Source organism: Leguminivora glycinivorella, chromosome 26 (genome assembly GCF_023078275.1).
Source record: "Leguminivora glycinivorella isolate SPB_JAAS2020 chromosome 26, LegGlyc_1.1, whole genome shotgun sequence".
NCBI lineage: Eukaryota > Metazoa > Arthropoda > Insecta > Lepidoptera > Tortricidae > Leguminivora > Leguminivora glycinivorella.
Window position 1 is genome coordinate 7,362,427 of NC_062996.1, and position 16,336 is coordinate 7,378,762.

At 37.6% G+C, this 16,336-nt stretch overlaps 1 protein-coding gene across 3 annotated transcripts in view; it reads left to right on the plus strand.

Moving 5' to 3' along the window:
- LOC125239908 (insulin-degrading enzyme) overlaps positions 1-16,336 on the plus strand; it is a 63,215-nt gene that overhangs the window by 24,648 nt on the left and 22,231 nt on the right. For all 3 annotated transcript variants that reach the window (XM_048147674.1, XM_048147675.1, XM_048147676.1), the window contains 7 exons: positions 24-161; positions 1,186-1,307; positions 2,560-2,644; positions 6,261-6,389; positions 7,100-7,182; positions 7,762-7,906; positions 15,415-15,570. In XM_048147674.1, coding sequence (XP_048003631.1) covers positions 24-161; positions 1,186-1,307; positions 2,560-2,644; positions 6,261-6,389; positions 7,100-7,182; positions 7,762-7,906; positions 15,415-15,570 — 858 coding nt within the window. The remainder of the gene's footprint in view (positions 1-23; positions 162-1,185; positions 1,308-2,559; positions 2,645-6,260; positions 6,390-7,099; positions 7,183-7,761; positions 7,907-15,414; positions 15,571-16,336) is intronic.

The window sequence follows — 16,336 nt, forward strand, 5'->3', positions numbered from 1 at the left end:
AATTATACTATTTCTGTCAACAGTACATAGCCATGCTTCGTGAAGTAAAACCTCAACGATGGGTGTGGGAGGAGCAAAGAGATCTGATGGCCATGGAGTTCCGATTCAAAGACGCTCAGGAACCAAGGTCTTTGGTCACCTCTCACGTAGGACTATTACACGTGAGTATTGTCAAATATACCTTATCACAAGGGCTTGACTATAAACATAGCCGTACTTAGATCGACCCTCAGGAACTTAAATTTTGGTCACTTCTCACGTTGGCTTATTACAGTTTTTACACGTGAGTATATTTGTACGTGAAAAAATATGCCTTGTCTTTGGTCATCTCTCACGTAAGACATGTAAGTATATCGTATAATAATCATTGATACAAGGACTTCAATTATAACTTTACGTCTTAAAGTTAAGCAAGGAATAAAGAGATCTGATGGCCATGGATTTTCTATTCAAAGACGCTCCGGAACCAAGGTCTTTGGATACCTCTCACGTAGGACTATTACACGTGAGTATTTTCAAATACACCTTATCACTAGGGCTTGACTATAAACATAGCCGTACTTAGATCGACCCTCAGGAACCTAGGTTTTTGGTCACCTCTCACGTTGACTTATTACAATTATTACACGTGAGTATATTTGTACGCGATAAAATATACCTTGTCTTTTGTCACCTCTCACGTGGGACTTTTACATGTAAGTATTGTCAAAGATTGACTATTAAAAATATCTATGCTCAGTAAGAAGAAGACTCAACGTTGTCGTGACATACGGTAAAAGCGCTTTACTGATCAACTATAATTATTCAGAAATTTACAACTTTCCTTTACTTTAAAATCGCTGGCAGGCGTTTCTAGGGCTTTATCGAGAAAAAAGATTCAAAACCTTTTTTTCTTTCAAAAGAGGTAAATTTTATGTTTTTCCTACTCAGAATCACGAGCCCTTTCGATCCTAGTAGGTAAAAAAATCGTCCCAAATTTAATATTTCCACTTTGTTACCATTTTTTTTGTCTCTTGTGTTTTTGTCCTAGATTGAAAGGGCTCGTGATTAGGAAAAACATAAAATTTACCATCCTTAGAATTTTTTTTGGTGATTGTTCTCGCGAAAATTCCCAAAACATAACCACAACTCTATCTTCAAATTATTTTCCTTGTAAGTAATTTTACGCTACAATTGATATTACAGGAATTCCCAATAGAGGACGTACTGAGCGCGTATTACCTGCTAACTGAATGGAAGCCGGAATTGGTGGACGAGTTGTTGGCCATGCTGACGGCCGAAAACGTGCGTGTCGGTATCGTGGCCAAGTAAGTATAGAAACTTTTTTTTTTTTTGAGGGAACCATAATTTATTATAGAAACACTTTAATTACATTTATAGGGAACTTGGCTTTTCTTAAAATAAAATATTTTATACCATGCACGAAATAAAGCATCAGATAATTATAAGATAAAGTTCCTATTAGATACTCTCATTTAGATCATTTCAGTGTTAGTTTAAAGAACATAGATACATTAATCAATAAGTAGCTTTAGTATACTATGCTCTTGGGAGGCGGCGTAAGATGTAAACAACCTACGTGCATACATACCTAATGTAGATTGTAGCATAGGATATGACTGGATCTGTTGACATGTTACGTGTCCTCCAAATTCAACTGTTAGTGGTTAGTTTTGTATTAACTGATGGTGCATGTTAATGAATAGTTATAAGTATTTAATATAAGAGTGCATAACCTCGCCGTTAAACTTTGGTTTGGCGAAATTGTAGCAGTAAGCATCTTTATAGTGTTATTAGAAATAAATTAAAAAAAAAAAAAAAAAGAAAAACATGGACAGAAGTTATTTTTTAATCCAATTTCTATTTAATAAGTCAGGTAGAAATATATAAAGTAACTGAATCGACCGTGACGTCACTCGATTCGATGTAATTAATTCCATATTAGCAAGTCGTTCAAATTCGTTTTGACAGTTCTTAAAAAGATGGAAGTAAAGTACCCGGCAACCTTCAAATCAAGAGTGAACAGGCATCTTCTGGGCGAGCTCACTCCATCGTAGGCCACGTCTTTGCCTTTGGCTAGTCTGTGGTCAAGAGTAAGCCCATTTATAATTTAAAAAAAAAGAAGCTGATTTGACTAGGAGGCAAGTAGCCTATTATAAACCTCATAAGGCCCAATTTAACCCATGTGTTAAACTTTTTAAATATAATCAGTGTCTCCATCAACTAAACAAGCATACATTTTCTGAGATACATTTTTTCTTAGACTAACTACTACTACGACTATTTTTTCAGACTGTATAGTTACTTAGTTTTATATGTATATTCCGGTAAGGGCATTTATTTGTGTGATGAGCACAGATATTTGTTCCTGAGTCATGGATGTTTTCTATGTTTATAAGTATGTATTTATCTATATAAGTATGTATATCGTCGCTTAGCACCCATAGTACAAGCTTTGCTTAGTTTGGGGCTAAGTTGATCTGTGTAAGGTGTCCCCAATATTTATTTATTTTATTTTTATATTAATATTTCCTATAGTAAAACGTTGATATATTTTAGGGTGTTCGCAGACAAGTGCACGCAAGTGGAACCCTGGTACGGCACCAAATATCTTCAGGAAGAGATTGACCCTAAAAAAATCAAGGTGAGTCTATTTTCGGTTTACTAATGAACAGGGCCCGTAACTTTCATGCCGATGACATCAATTTGACGTCACGCTGTATATAGGATGATTCAAATATTTTTATTGTAATAATTAATCATTATTCATTAATCGATTTTTATCATGTACAAATCACTTCAAAAGTAAGTTATTCATACGTGGAATAATTAATACCTACTTGATACGTAAAACGAAAAGAAACAATTTGTTTTCAAATCAAAAATCAAAATCGTTTATTTGCAAGAATACAGTCAAGTAGATGGTATCAAACAAATGTAAAGTGCATTGTATTCAGCCAGCTAAAGGTCATGCAAAATCTTATAGAAAACTAGTTTCATACAGCGTTTCTTATAACTATGACTAGAATTTATGACTATCATGCAGCATGCATAATAAACACCCTACAATTACTTATATTTAATTAATACATGTGTGGCATATAGTTTAAATATTCTTTTATAGAGTAAAAAGCATTTTGCACCAAAAAATCCAATAAATATTTCCTAAATAGCGGCATTTCAGATTCCCTTATTGAGTTAGGTAACTTATTATTTATTAATCTGTCTGTTTTATTTTAATAATTTATTGAAATATGGTAACAAACATATTTAATAAAACGAATTTAAAAAAGTAAACAAATAATTTAATTTAATTTTCACGTATGAATAGATTAGTTTTGAAGTCATGATTAAAATGATTGATGAATAATGATTAATTATTGAATAAAACTCTTGAATCATTCTATATGCAGCGTGACGTCAAATTTATGTCAGCGAGCGGCATGAAAGTTACGGGCCCGGCTAATGAATAGTGTAACTGCATGTAATATAATCAAGTTAAAGTTAATTAAATAGTTATATCCATACTCCATGGTTAAAATAAATAAGTAATCTTGGAAATCCCACTGACTATTTAATGCAAACTGTTTGAGCCGAGACCCAAACAGTAATACCACGGACGTAATGTCATCTCCTAAACGTCGGGTTAAATATAAACGTAAGTTTTACGCGATTAAGTCCCGTTTTAATTTAATAATATGAGTGAAGATCGTGTTAGTTTAAATCAATATGTAGTAATAAAACAGCTTTAAATAATTACCATTTTTAATGGACTTTTCCCCTCACTAGCTCGGAAACACGTATTTTGTCCTTTAATACCAGCGGGTAAAAACGCATTTTATCCACTAGTGGGTAAAGTAATTTGACCTTGAATAAAGTCAAATTAACTGCTTCAAAATTGACAAAAGTAGGTGAATCTAGTAATAAAGATGAGTTATCACCTGTGGAACTACTAGAAGCAGTGTTAAACGCATTTTTTGCGTTGTAGTTTCCTCGCTATAGTGAGGGGAAAAGTTTTGTGTTACACTCGGGTGCAAATGTATTTTACTTCTCGTGTGTTAAAAAACTCGCAAGTTCAGGATTCTATTCTCGAACCACTCGCTTCGCTCGTGGTTCAACTATAGAGTCCTTTCACTTGCTCGTTTTTCAATTCCACACTCGGCGTTAAAATACAACTTTGCCCCCTTGTATAACAAATAACTATTAAATGTACAATAAGTCAGGAGGTTCTTTAGTTGTCTAGGACACGTTGAGAGATAGATGAGGTCGATTAGGAAAAAAAGGGGGCGCTAGTGCCATGTTTCTCGCTTTTATCACACCTCGGACACTGGCGATCAAATACATGAAAGAGGCGCGTTCCTAGCACTCATTCTAAACTCGTGTAGGTGAACGCGTATCTTGCTTGTATGAGTGAGATATGACAGGTCGACTCGTTTTTGACAGGCGGTAACTGTGAGGTAACCGAGAGGGGGTGGGCGGCGCTTTCAGCGGGAGCGGAAGTGGCTATACTGTAAGATCACAGATGTCATATATACCGTAGATCAAGCAAACGTATCTACTTAGCGTGTCAAATGAACTCAGTGAAATCCACTGAGTTGTCCGTCTTTAATCGCAGCTTGCAGCTTTCGGGCGTCAATTTTTGTAAGTTGAAGTCAATCAAAACATAAAAAATGCCTCGTTACGTGATATTCAATTGCAACAACACAAAAATTATGAACAATCAAGAGCCTGAGACATATTTAAAATTACAGGCAAGAAACAACTCCAGTACAAAATTTGACACGCTCGGCCCCTATACAAATAGATGAACTTGTTTCTTCTATATAAATAAAGTTCTGTGTGTAAGATAGTACTCTTTATTATACTGTGCTTTTATAGTGACGCGCAGGGGAAACTGTGGCGCTTCAGTCTTCATTCCTATTGGTGAGGCAGGTCGAGGCGCTGGCCGCCGCTCATTGGTCCAGCGAGGCGCCCGGAGGTTGGCTGTCCTGAACAGTGTTGCCATTCATGGCGTTAACACCATGGACCTTCAATAGGGACTGAGCTCACACTTTTTTTGCCATACTAAATTGAACCTTATCACCGGTTCAGAAAGGCGTGTCAGACTAGTAAAAATGTACACATGAGAGGGTCAAAGTTGGGACTGGTGTCCGTGTACGTGTGACTAGTGTTAAAGCACAGTATAATAAAGAGTACTATCGTACAGTATGGCCACTCCCGCTCCCCGCTGAAAATGCCGCCCTCCCCCTCTCGGTTACCTCTCAGTTACCGCCTGAAAAAACGCGAACAGTCGACCTGTCATATTTCACTCATACAAGCATGGTACGTGTTCACCTACACAAGCTTAGACTGTGCTAGGAACGCGCCTCTTTCATATATTCGATTGCCAGTGTCCGAGGCGTGGTTAAAGAGCTTACTATACTCTGTCAAACAAGTCTGTCAGTAAATAAGAAAGAAAACTATATGCATCCTTTTATTTAGGGTGCTAGAGAAAAGGATACCTATAGTTTTCTTCGTTCTTATTTAGTGACAAACTTGTTTGACAGAGTATAGTAGTAGTATTTTTACCTGTATGATAAGTTTATAAACTTCTTATATTATTTTTGTATTATATCAAGGCGGAGGGGTATTAATACCTTGTAACGAATTGGGAAGTCATTATTATAAAACCATAAAACCAAAGAAGCTGGCACTGAAGCTTTAGTCGTTTCATGTGTTCTGCCTACCCCTTTATGGGATACAGGCGTGATTGTATGTATGTAAAACCGAAGAATTGCGCAATTAAAAAAAAACCTTTAATTGGGTATTAGTAGATTTGGTAGTAACTTTGAATATTGACTGGTATCCCCTCTCTATGTTATACTATAGATATAGATATAGATGTTTATTGGTAAAATATTCACATTTACACGTCAATTATTTACATACAATGATTATTTAGAAAAAAAAAATCACATTTCACATTGGGTATTCTAAGTAATGCAGACACACATATTACATTAGTAGGTACACGATCCAGTTAATGACCTGTAGGTATCAAGGAACTCATCCAAAGTATAGCAAGCCATTTCGAGTAGGATGGATTTTAGTTTGCGGACAAATATTGCATCGCTAGAAGCTTGCTTTATGTCATCATGCACTCGATCCTCTTTGATGAAATGTACTTATTATATATATAGAATTTTTATGTTTTGTATTTTTTTTGTAAATACAAGCGCGAGTTTGTGTATGTTTATGTTTTAATTATTCATGTTGTTCAGGAGTGGAACTCGATGAAACCGATCCCCGCATTACACCTGCCGCCCGCCAACGAGTTCATCCCGTCAAGGTTGGAACTGGAGACAGAGAAGGACCCTACTTGCGACGCCATTGCGCCCGCGATGGTCAGGGTGAGTTCAAAAAGAGACCCTCAAAATCCAGACTATACACGGTGCTCGTGAGCACTGCGAGACATTTTAACGTGGAGCCAACGACGATATAACAACGGGACTGACAAATTAAACATGTAAAATCGGGTAACTCACGTAAAATTGTCGAAGGTCGCTCGACATGTTGTGTTTATTATTAAAATTGCTAATCTTTACGGGCTGACTGACACTGATACTTAAAAGTGTACCCCTGAAATGTATGAGCCTTTTAGGGATACAACTAGATGGCGCTGTTTCGCAGCCTGGACGTGGCAAAAATTATATTTTCCTAAAATATTTTTGTGTTATTTTATTTTCTATAAGAACAAATGACATATTTCTTTATTTCAATTCAATATCAATATGCACGTTTTGAAAAAAGGATTAAATTTGTAGCCATCATCAGTGTAATCCCCTGTGTGGTGACGGGTTAAGAATTTCACCACCCCCTTTCTTCCCGTGGGTATCGTAGAAGGCGACTATGGGATATGGGTTAAATTGTGGCGTAGGCGAGAGGCTGGCAACCTGTCACTGCAATGTCACAGTTTCGTTTCCTTTCAACCCTTTATTTGCCAAGAGTGGCACTGAAGCTTTAGTAGTTTTATGTGTTCTGCCTACCCCTTTATGGGATACAGGCGTGATTTTATGTATGTTATGTATGTATGAAAATACTGAATTATTGTTTATTTCAGGATTCCACGCTGATGAGACTGTGGTTCAAACAGGACAATGAATTCCGACTGCCCAAAGCGTTCCTGACATTTGACTTAGTCAGGTGAGAAGTATTTTAGACTAGATTTTTCCCGCGGCTTCGCTCGCGTTAAATTCGAAAATTGCGGAATGCTTTATACAAACTTCCACCCCCCATTTTAGGGAAGTGGGGAGTTGGAAAGAGACAAAAAGCGGATTGTGAGCGGAATGCTACGCTGACAAAACGCTTTATGTGTGGCGGAGGCTTTTAGATGTCTTGCCTACAGCTTACTACCTAATATTTTACAGTTACACAAGTTATCATAGTCAAGTCAATGACGATCGGTCTGGCTCAGTCGGTAGTGACCCTGCCTACTGAGCCGCGGTCCTGGGTTCGAATCCCGGTAAGGGCATTTGTGTGATGAGCACAGATACTTATTCCTGAGTCATGGATGTTTTCTATGTATATAAGTATGTATTTATCTATTTAAGTATGTATTTCGTCGCTTAGCACCCATAGTACAAGCTTTGCTTAGTTTGGAGCTAAGTTGATCTGTATAAGGTGTCCCCCAATATTTATTTATTATTTATATTTATTATTAATTCTATATAATTTCCAAATTCATAGATAAAACTTCAAATTACACCTATTGTACATTTCCAGCCCACTCGCCTACCAAGACCCTGCCAACTGCAACCTGACTTCTCTATGGGTGCTCGTCTTTCGCGACAGCCTACAACAGTTCGCTTATTCGGCGGAGCTGGCCGGACTTCGGTGGAGCATCGGGAACGCCAAGTATGGCGTCAGCGTAAGTCTATTTTTACCTAACCTAAAGCTACCCTGGACTGAGGACTTATCGCCTAATGGTGACAAATAAACTACCCTGGACTAGGAACTTATCGCCTAATGGTGACAAATAAACTACCCTGGACTAGGAACTCATCGCCTAATGGTGACAAAACTACCCTGGACTAGGAACTTATCGCCTAATGGTGACAAATAAACTACCCTGGACTAGGAACTTATCGCCTAATGGTGACAAATAAACAGGGCCCGTAACTTTCATGCCGATGACATCAATTTGACGTCACGCTGCATATAGGATGATTCAAATAATTTTATTGTAATAATTAATCATTATTCATCAATCAATTTAATCATGTACAAATGACTTCAAAAGTGAGCTACTCATACGTGAAATAATTAATACCTACTTGATACGTGAAACGAAAAGGAAACAATTTTGTTTTGTTTTAATAATTTATTGAAATATGGTAACAAACATAGTTAATAAAATGAATGTAAAAAAATTAACAAATAATTTCGTTTACTTTTCACGTATCAAGTAGGTATTAACTATTTCACGTATCAATAGATTAGTTTTAAAGTCATGATTAAAAATATTGATGAATAATGATTAATTATTATTAAAACTCTTGAATCATCCTATATGCAGCGTGACGTCAAATTTATGTCATCGGCATGAAAGTTACGGGCCCTGCAAATAAACTACCCTGGACTAGGAACTTATCGCCTAACGGTGACAAAACTACCCAGGACTAGGAACTTATCGCCTAATGGTGACAAATAAACTACCCTGGACTAGGAACTTATCGCCTAATGGTGACAAATAAACTACCCTGGACTAGGAACTCATCGCCTAATGGTGACAAATAAACTACCCTGGACTAGGAACTTATCGCCTAATGGTGACAAATAAACAGGGCCCGTAACTTTCATGCCGATGACATCAATTTGACGTCACGCTGCATATAGGATGATTCAAATAATTTTATTGTAATAATTAATCATTATTCATCAATCAATTTAATCATGTACAAATGACTTCAAAAGTGAGCTACTCATACGTGAAATAATTAATACCTACTTGATACGTGAAACGAAAAGGAAACAATTTTGTTTTGTTTTAATAATTTATTGAAATATGGTAACAAACATAGTTAATAAAATGAATGTAAAAAAATTAACAAATAATTTCGTTTACTTTTCACGTATCAAGTAGGTATTAACTATTTCACGTATCAATAGATTAGTTTTAAAGTCATGATTAAAAATATTGATGAATAATGATTAATTATTATTAAAACTCTTGAATCATCCTATATGCAGCGTGACGTCAAATTTATGTCATCGGCATGAAAGTTACGGGCCCTGCAAATAAACTACCCTGGACTAGGAACTTATCGCCTAATGGTGACAAAACTACCCAGGACTAGGAACTTATCGCCTAATGGTGACAAATAAACTACCCTGGACTAGGAACTTATCGCCTAATGGTGACAAATAAACAGGGCCCGTAACTTTCATGCCGATGACATCAATTTGACGTCACGCTGCATATAGGATGATTCAAATAATTTTATTGTAATAATTAATCATTATTCATCAATCAATTTAATCATGTACAAATGACTTCAAAAGTGAGCTACTCATACGTGAAATAATTAATACCTACTTGATACGTGAAACGAAAAGGAAACAATTTTGTTTTGTTTTAATAATTTATTGAAATATGGTAACAAACATAGTTAATAAAATGAATGTAAAAAAATTAACAAATAATTTCGTTTACTTTTCACGTATCAAGTAGGTATTAACTATTTCACGTATCAATAGATTAGTTTTAAAGTCATGATTAAAAATATTGATGAATAATGATTAATTATTATTAAAACTCTTGAATCATCCTATATGCAGCGTGACGTCAAATTTATGTCATCGGCATGAAAGTTACGGGCCCTGCAAATAAACTACCCTGGACTAGGAACTTATCGCCTAATGGTGACAAAACTACCCAGGACTAGGAACTTATCGCCTAATGGTGACAAATAAACTACCCTGGACTAGGAACTTATCGCCTAACGGTGACAAATAAACTACCCTGGACTAGGAACTTATCGCCTAACGGTGACAAAACTACCCAGGACTAGGAACTTATCGCCTAATGGTGACAAATAAACTACCCTGGACTAGGAACTTATCGCCTAACGGTGACAAAACTACCCTGGACTAGGAACTTATCGCCTAATGGTGACAAATAAACTACCCTGGACTAGGAACTTATCGCCTAATGGTGACAAATAAACTACCCTGGACTAGGAACTTATCGCCTAATGGTGACAAAACTACCCTGGACTAGGAACTTATCGCCTAATGGTGACAAATAAACTACCCTGGACTAGGAACTTATCGCCTAATGGTGACAAAACTACCCTGGACTAGGAACTTATCGCCTAATGGTGACAAATAAACTACCCTGGACTAGGAACTTATCGCCTAATGGTGACAAAACTACCCTGGACTAGGAACTTATCGCCTAATGGTGACAAATAAACTACCCTGGACTAGGAACTTATCGCCTAATGGTGACAAAACTACCCTGGACTAAGAACTTATCGCCTAATGGTGACAAATAAACTACCCTGGACTAGGAACTTATCGCCTAATGGTGACAAATAAACTACCCTGGACTAGGAACTTATCGCCTAATGGTGACAAATAAACTACCCTGGACTAGGAACTCATCGCCTAATGGTGACAAAACTACCCTGGCCCCGTAGCCGAATGGCATTTCTCCGACGCCAAACGAAAGCGATACGCCGCTGGCTCTGTCGCGCCAATACGCAAGCGCGATAGAGATAGATATCTACTAGCGCTTCGTTTCGTGAGCGTTTCGTGAGCGATTGTGCCATTCGGCTAGCCACCCTGGACTAAGAACTTATCTCCTAACGGCAAAGACCTATACAGGATGTAACATTAATGCTGGTGATCCTTTTAAGAGCATAACCGGTATCGAATAGCGGTTACGAATACCACTTCCTTTTTTTAAAATAAACACCATGAAAATTAAAGGTACTATAGAAGGTAATGTATAAGCCGTAGGATTTATCTTCGGCAATTATGTTACATAGTGTATAACTTCGTATAGACCGATAAAGTCTAAGAAAAAAACGTACCCCAAAATACAGAAAAAGGTACGGTGAGCTAGATGGCGATACACCTTTGGGGTACGCTCGGCTAGATGGCGCTAATATTAATATTTGACATTTTAAAACATATCAAGCTAAGAATGGGCCAAATTGTCAAAATTGAGGTTTAAAAGTTTCAAGCCTGTGTCAAGAGATGGCAGTTTATGCACTAACTCTCTGTAATACTCGATCCTCTTTGGTCATTAGTGACAGTCTGCAATAGTTCGTGTATTCAGCGGAGTCTTCTGCACGGGAAGCATGGTCGCGCGATAGACGATAAAATATCAGGCCGTCCCTATCGCACTTACAAATAGTGCGATAGGGATGGCCTGCTATTTTATCGTCTATCGCGCGACCATGCTTCCCGTGCTGCAGGGTTAGCACATGATTGCCGCGAGAGCATGTCGCCGCGAGATAGACTACCCGTCCTTATGTCATTAATACAGTTGAAAGAAGACGTGTGATCTATCTCGCGGCGACATGCTCTCGCGGCAATCATGTGCTAGGCCTACTGGTAATTATTTAAAAACAAATACATATCACTAAGAATTATATTCTAGTACAGATGTAGAGCGAAAAGCTTTTCTTTCGTACTTTTCCGGAGACGTTCGTATTTGCAAAGACCTATATAACTCCATCTAGACGGATAAAGTCTAAGAAAAAAACGTACCTCAGTACCATATAGATAAAGCAGCGGTGACCTAGATGGCGTTACACCTTTGGGGTAGGCTCAGCTAGATGGCGCTAATATTAAAATTTGACATTTTAAAACATATCAAGCTCAGAATATGGGCCAAATTGTCAAAACTGAGGTTCAAAAGTTTTAAGCCTGTGTGGAGAGATGGCAGTCTATGCACTGTGATTACACATTTTGCTTTGACAGTAACGCTCTTTAATACTCGATCCTCTTTGGTATTTGTCATGCTACTTCAGGCAGTGTCAGTACGTCTTATACTGAAACTGACTGGAATATCATGACACGGTCGTACGTTTCCGTAAGAATACGAAGAAAAATCTTTTCGCACTATATCTGACTCTGGGTAACGATGACTCTGGGGCAGTTTTTAGGGTTCCGTAGTCAACTAGGAACCCTTATAGTTTCGCCATGTCTGTCTGTCCGTCCGTCCGTCCGCGGATAATCTCAGTAACCGTAAGCACTAAAAAGCTGAAATTTGGTACCAATATGTAGATCAATCACGCCAACAAAGTGCAAAAATAAAAAATGGAAAAAAATGTTTTATTAGGGTACCCTCCCTACATGTAAAGTGGGGGCTGATATTTTTTTTCATTCCAACCCCAACGTGTGATATATTGTTGGATAGGTATTTAAAAAAGAATAAGGGTTTACTCAGATCGTTTTTTGATAATATTAATATTTTCGGAAATAATCGCTCCTAAAGGAACAAAAAGTGCGTCCCCCCCCCCTCTAACTTTTGAACCATATGTTTAAAAAATATGAAAAAACCGGCCAAGTGCGAGTCGGACTCGCGCACCGAGGGTTCCGTACAAACCTGCAAGGTTTACAAAGTTCGTTCATTATTAAAAAAAAATATATTATGTGATGTAACTAAAAATTTATGGTTTTCGTAATTTTTCCTTTATCTATGCTATAAGACGTTGCTTCGTACCAAATTTCAAGATTCTGAGTTCACGGGAAGCACCCTGTAGGTTTTGATTCCCTTGCAAGTGTCGAAAATTTGCGGCATAAACGGCTGTATCTTTTGATTGCGTTGGCTTAGAAGTTTGATTTTTTCACAGCTTCAAGGGACAGTAGACCTGAGTAATTGATATAAATTTCAGCTTCATACCTCCACGCGTTCCTGAGAAAAAGGGTCTTGACAGACGGACGGACGGACGGACAGACGGACAACAAAGTGATCCTATAAGGGTTCCGTTTTTTCCTTTTGAGGTACGGAACCCTAAAAATCACAAAAATAGAACTTTGAAAAGACTTTCTAGGAAAATTATTTTGAACAGTTTGATAGGTTCAGTAGTTTTTGAGAAAAATACGGAAACTACGGAACCCTACACTGAGCGTGGCCCGACACGCTCTTGGCCGGTTTTATTTTTTGATAGCGTGTAATAATTCTGCTAATGTAATGTTATGCTATAAGATTATTATGGCACATACAATTATGCTAAATCAAAGTCGACCAAAGTAATGTTATGTAAAACAATATTCTGCCAATTGTGTCTTATGCGTGGTAGTAATAATGCCAACTAAGTTTTCTGCAAAATTACCATTCGACTGAAAGTGTTTCTGCGAAACATGTTATGCGAAGTGTGTTTCGGACTAAAATTATTCTGCCAGATGAGGGTAACCCTCCTTTATAGTCCAATAACACCACCAAATACCCTCTGTCTAGTCATATCTATTTACCATTATTCAATCACATCTATATCCAGTATCAGTATCCTACAATCTTTTACATTCTCTAGTGGTATCCCCCGTCCAGTAACATCCCCTTTCCTTTCACATTCACAGAAATTCACGTCAAAAAGTGCCAAGCTAGTCATTATAGAAGTAAGTGAACTTACTTTTATAATTAGAGCAAAATGTAGTGTTATGTCAAAAGACGAAACTGAAATCATAGGAACGATAATTATCAATAGCACTATATTGATTTAAACTAACACGATCTTCACTCATATTATTAAATTAAAACGGGACTTAATCGCGTAAAACTTACGTTTTATATTTAACCCGACGTTTCGGACATGACATTACGTCCGTGGTCACGGGTAGACTGGCTGGGAGTTGTATCAACATCTTCTAGCTGTACGAGTTTTTCGAACTACCCGCACTTGATTGTCATCAGTCACTTTTACGCTAGGGTTGCCACTCTGCCTACATACAACACTCACGACATCCGATGGTATGAGACGGGAAGTTTTCTCACGTTTACACTTGCTAATTACTGGATTCCACGAAGATGAAATCCCTTGCCCTTCATTTTGATTGAAATTACGATGTTTCCTGATTTCAATCGCTTCACGTACTTCACACTCACACTCACACTCGTACAGCTAGAAGATGTTGATACAACTCCCAGCCAGTCTACCCGTGACCACGGACGTAATGTCATGTCCGAAACGTCGGGTTAAATATAAAACGTAAGTTTTACGCGATTAAGTCCCGTTTTAATTTAATAATATCAATAGCACTGACCGATAAGAATGGTTTACACACTGGATATACGAAATTTTAGACCAACCCAAGTAGGTGTCGCGATGAAGCTTGTCTTTCCCAAAAGTATTTTGTAGATAATAATTTAGGCTATCGATTTAACGGTCTATATGATTTAAATTATCCAAAATGTAATAATTTGTGGCTGCGGGCAACAAAATGTTTCTTGTAAGTAGTTTATAAATATATTTAAGAAGTTTTGTTGGTTGTCGGCCGCGGACACATTTTTAGGAAGCGTATTCCTTAATGGCACACAATTACTGCCCAGGTCATTAGACTTATATTGACCGGGATATAGACCGTGATTACCTTTTTGATTTTTGTCGAGCTCCCGATAATCAAAAAGGTAATCACGGTCTATATCCCGGTCAATATAAGTCTAATGAAAATAACCGTGAATCATTCAAAACTCTTACTGCCCAGGTATTAGGCTGGTTTGAGCAATCCGCGTCGGACTAATATGAGTAATATGTATTATGTTCGGGGAACGTTTTAGAGTAACATCAACTTCATATAAATTGGTCGCTCGGATCACTATTGTCCCGGATTTGTAAGTTCACATTTTTGACACATTTGTTTTGAAGTATGTTGCGATATGGCTTAAGACGTATCGTTTGCCAAATCTAACGATTAATTTCGAATTAATTTCGGAGGCGCTTAAACAAATATACGATTTCTATCAACTTACTGAAATGTCATTTGAATCGAAATGACAGACTGCCAAAGCACTAGTTTAAAAATAAAAATGAATGAATAAATGACATAATAAGTAAATCCTGCGTGATAAATTAATATCGTAAAATACTCACTAAGACCCGCAAAAATGTAACATGTGCTAGATTACGTTTAAAGTCAGCGAAATATTGTTTTTAAGTACTTGATTTTTTAAAAATATGATTACAGAATTTTATTTAAAATTTCATTAGGTTGCGCGTGTTTACGTATTGTGGACACTGTAATGTGTCAAAAAGAGGTTCTTACAAATCTGGGAAAAAAAGTCAAAAGTCCTCACTCCTCACCACGACATTGGCGGAATCCACCTGGCTTGAAATAGCGAGTAGTAAAAGCCATTAAAAAAAAATCTGGGGCAATGAAACCAGCCTTAGTTAAAATCTTTATTTGATTATGTTTTGACCACAGATAACAGTGGACGGGTACGACGATAAACAGCACGTGCTCCTAGAGAAGATCATAGACGGCATCGTGAACTTCAAGGTGGACCCGCAGCGGTTCGCCATTATGAAGGAGAACCACATTCGCGGCATCAGGAACTTCGAGGCCGAGCAACCTTATCAGGTCAGTGTATTTATATAAAAAAAACTGCATTTTACTTAGAATGCGCAGTGATAACACTGGCATTCAAGATGGCGGACATTTTTCAAAATGGCGGCCGCAAAATCGCGCAATGCTCCATACATACGTCCACCCCCCCGTTTTAGGGAAGTGGGGGGCTGAAAAGAGACAAAAAGTAGCCTATGTCACTCTCCATCCCTTAAACTGCAACCTTATCAGGCGAGTGTATTTATATATTCATATTTTTATTATATTTATTATTTACTTATACATGACAGCGGACATACAAAAGAACAATCTCACACCTAAGGATGCCGAAGACCGTAATACAGGAAGAAAGCAAATCGGACATGACTTGCAATTTGAATTGAATATGCATATCGCAAGTTCTTAAATCCACACATTTGGAGATGGACGCTCCTATTGGGATATTGCGCAATATACGCGCACTATTTCCATGATTTTGTATATGCGAACGACCAGCGAGTCCTGTCATCACGCACGCACACAACAATATGCTCATTGAGCTTACAACTACGACTCGTCGGCCGGCGGTTTGTCCGCTCTCTAACTCTAATCATAGATTAAATATAACAAGATCATACCATCCCATACATTAAAATGCGACCGCCTACGAACGCGCTTACACTCCACCACACATAGATGGCGCCACAAAAATGCCTTGTTGCCACCGATTATTTGTAGATTGGCATTAAGTGTCAATTCCGAGCCGTAAATCTATGTAAAGTGACACTTAACGCCATCTACA